Source organism: Ruditapes philippinarum, unplaced genomic scaffold (genome assembly GCF_026571515.1).
Source record: "Ruditapes philippinarum isolate M1 unplaced genomic scaffold, ASM2657151v2 ctg9206_1_1_1_1, whole genome shotgun sequence".
NCBI classification, from domain to species: Eukaryota; Metazoa; Mollusca; class Bivalvia; order Venerida; family Veneridae; genus Ruditapes; species Ruditapes philippinarum.
Genome location: NW_026862574.1, coordinates 44,494 through 47,922, shown reverse-complemented (window position 1 = coordinate 47,922; position 3,429 = coordinate 44,494). Strand labels below are relative to the sequence as shown.

Here is a 3,429-nt window from a genome sequence, read left to right as displayed (position 1 = left end):
GGTCGAATATGTCAGCGTCAAATTTGGTTGCTTGACGCTGGCGCAACTTATGTGACAAAATTAGTTTAGAGAATCTTTTGCGATGCCATTTAACAGGGGATACAGAGAGCCTTGACGGAGCCTCTGGTCATCCTAGTCTATTTATGGACGAACACTATATATGTGAACCGTAAAGAACACCAATGCTAGCCAGTTCGAGATAGGGAAGAGGGAAGAGCCAAAGTAATTTGTTACACTGTTAGACAGAACATACAATGAATGAACCTGCTGTCTATTGAATTAGAGCGATTAATATATAACGTCAATTTTTTAATCCCAGTTACTCTAAAATAAAATTTCTGGCTAAACACGGGAGAGTTTGGCACATACAGTATATCATACAACCGATTGTGTTCATATTTGGGTATCATGCAGCTAAACATTCCCTCTCCATAAACAATTTAAAATATCAGAGTTCATATATAGAACCAAACACGTTTCCCATTGAAGACCCTGCAGTGCCAGCTCCAATCATTTCTTAGAAATGTACTGCTGCTATTATTAAGCCCGAACGGCATTCGTGTCATCTCAAAATGCCCGAATTTACAGACGAAGGCGCTTTTTGGTATATCTTCCTGTTTGAGAGGTATCTGGAAGTACCCGCTGGTAAGATCAAAGCTGCTGAACAAACTGGCACCCCACGGCATCAAGCAGTCTTGCACTCTGGTAGTGGGAATCCGTCTTGTTTCACTAATTGCATTAACTCTTCGATAATCGACGCAAGGTCTTATAGCTCCCGATTTCTTCTTCACAAGTACAATTGGGCTAGCCCAAGGTGAAGTACTCTTTCGTATAACATCTTTTTTTAGCAAGTCTTCGATCGCCTTCTTCTCTTCATCTGCGTACGCAAGAGGTACTCTCCTAGGTCGTTGCTTGACTGGTTCTGCATCATTCGTTTTTATTGGATGCTCCACCAAATGCGTCAATCCAATATCCCATTCGTCCTTGGAAAATGTGTGCTGATGTTTCACGAGGAGGCCTGCGATTATCTTTGCTTCATCACTGGCATGACCTTTCACTGCTTCAGTATAGAGCTCTGTTAGGTGACTTGGCACATCTTCTGGTTCAGCTCTCGGCAAACCGATCTCGGGCTCCATTTTCTCTTTGGTCACCACCTCTATTCGCCTAACCTTGTCTAGGTTTTCTGCTTCACTACTATGCTCTTGGTCAGATACTATACTCACTATCTTTTCGACCTTTTCAGCTTTACCTATCACAGCATCTTGCCTGAGTTTCACGTCAACAGGAAATGGATTGAGAACACGCACCTTCGAAGTAGCCGCACCATTGATGTCAACCAGCGTACATGCCAGTATCAACTGATACCTATCCTTGAAATCTTCAGTTCGGCTCGGACCAGAAATGCAGCCATTGTCTCATCATCATCTGGCTTCATTTCTTTTCTACATAAACATCTTATCACTGTCTCGGACTTCCCTGGCACCGTTCAAACATCCTCTGCATAGTAACCTTTCCTTGTTTAAAGGTGTCAAGTCTCCTTTTACATGGTATCTTTTGGCCCTTCAGAACTACCAAATCTTTTGTAAGAAGCAGGTCAGCAGAATTCAGTATGTCGTAACCAAGAAGCGCATCATCTTCTATGTCAGCTACTATAATTTCACGTTTAAGAGCAAGCTCTCCCAGCTTTATCTCAAACATCCCCTTACCTAAAATCTTTATTGGGGAGCCACCTGCACCTTTTAAACACACCGAGTTTTTTAGCATTGGCCTTTCCCCTTTTTCCAGCTTATGATAAATCCTAGATGACAAAATGGTTCTTGAGGCACCCGTGTCAGCCGTGAACACCACAGGCAAACCTTCGACACATCCCTCAACGTACACACCATCATTCATCTCTTTCTTTAATCCAATCGATTCACTTTTCTCATTACAACTCTCTGAATTCTGTCCCTGATCTCGTGTTTGTGGCCCTATCCCTATCATTTATGGCCCTCTTTGGCCCAAGAGTCGGTCGCAATTGAAGTTAAAGGTTTCTTCACCATTGCCTTTCGACACCTTCAAATCCCCTACCAGTAGACTCTTTGCTGGGCATCCCTTGATAAGTGTCTCCATGCTTATACAATGTACATTAAGACAGTCCCCTTGTTTGGACCTTCTGCTTTAGATCGTTTTCTTTTGCTCCTGGTCACTACTCCAGCTTAGATAACCTCTCTAATATTTGGGTACGAGCACCTTCATCTCTGCATCTGCTCATCCTTGTTTATTCTCAGTGTTTTCCGATTCAGTGTAACCGGTTCCACACGTTTCAACGCTGCGCCAGCTCAAGAGTCCTCCGTTGAGAGCGAACGAACAGCATGTCTGTAGGGCTGTCACGTTTTGCAGAGTTATTCCTTGTCTGTTATAAAGTTTGAAGCGACATGAAAACATCGACCGCTTCGTCAATGTTAGACGGCTCTTTGTGGTATTCTATCAGAAAACTTCATCTCTTCATCTCTGAGCCCATCAAGGGAATCTTCTGACCAGATCCTCGTCCCTCGTCCTCCTATCCCTGTAGCCATGCGCCTTGTCATACAACCTCTTCAGGTCCGCCGCATACTCTTCGACTGTTTCCCCACTCCCTTGAGTTCTGTTGCTGAATTTAGCAGCAAAGGATCGCGCAAGTTTCTAATCCTTCCTGTAATCGGCTGTTGAGGCTCTGCAGTCAGGTCATCAAGCTCTGAAACGACAGCTGAGGCAGTTGAGTGAATACAGAATTCGCTCGCTGGACCCTATATTCCTTACGGCAGAAGCTGTCTAACCATCTCTTCTCAGATTCCCCCAGCCCATACTGTAGGTCAACAGCTTCGAAACGGGCTAATCCCACTGTTGCGCCAGTCTTTCTTGCCTGTAAAAGAAGAATCTTCACATTAATTGAATGACTATTGGAGGACTATTGACATAGAGGTCTTCCTTACGGTAAGCCTGATCATAAGTGATCACCATAACATAGTCTATAAAGTGCTCACTCCTTGGGACATCATTACCTGCTTCCCTACCCCATAAGATACCCCTGCTGTCTTGTTCCGCACTGGGATCTCTCGGCAATCTTGTCTCTTGCGGAGCAGTCATCAGCAACTTGCTTGCCTGTTAGGGGGCCTGCTTCAGCTCTTGAAGTTCCTTGACCAAATCTCGCAATCCTGTAAACCCACTATCACAGCTGCATTTCTAGATTGCCGCTTCACTGATTGGTGTTCTAGTGTCCAGTGTTCACGTTTTCTTCATTCTGTGTAGAACATCACTCAAACATGAAGCCACATCAGACTATTTCGTCGGCCGTTCTCAAAGTCACGTCCTGGCCTGCGTCCTACTGTCTGCTGACCATCCTTGAAGCTTAAATTATCCCTTCGCTGTCAACAGGTCTAGGGCTTCCATGCTGTCGCTGTCTAATAG

The 3,429-nt window shown here is 44.5% G+C and overlaps 1 protein-coding gene across 1 annotated transcript; it reads right to left on the bottom strand.

The window, feature by feature from the left end:
- Nucleotides 1–455: 455 nt before the first annotated feature.
- On the bottom strand, nucleotides 456–1,983 carry LOC132719461 (uncharacterized). Its single transcript, XM_060703232.1, has 2 exons — nucleotides 1,493–1,983; nucleotides 456–1,389 (listed from the first exon to the last, which is right to left on the bottom strand). Exons 1-2 carry the CDS (start codon nucleotides 1,981–1,983, stop codon nucleotides 456–458), a joined length of 1,425 nt encoding a protein of 474 aa, XP_060559215.1.
- Nucleotides 1,984–3,429: the final 1,446 nt, after the last annotated feature.

Coding starts and splice junctions, on each gene's coding strand:
- LOC132719461 (XM_060703232.1), bottom strand. CDS start 1,983: ATGATAGGGATAGGGCCACAAACACGAGATCAGGGACAGAATTCAGAG. Junction 1,390..1,492: donor AAGGTTACTATGCAGAGGAT/GTTTGAACGGTG, acceptor TTCTGGTCCGAG/CCGAACTGAAGATTTCAAGG.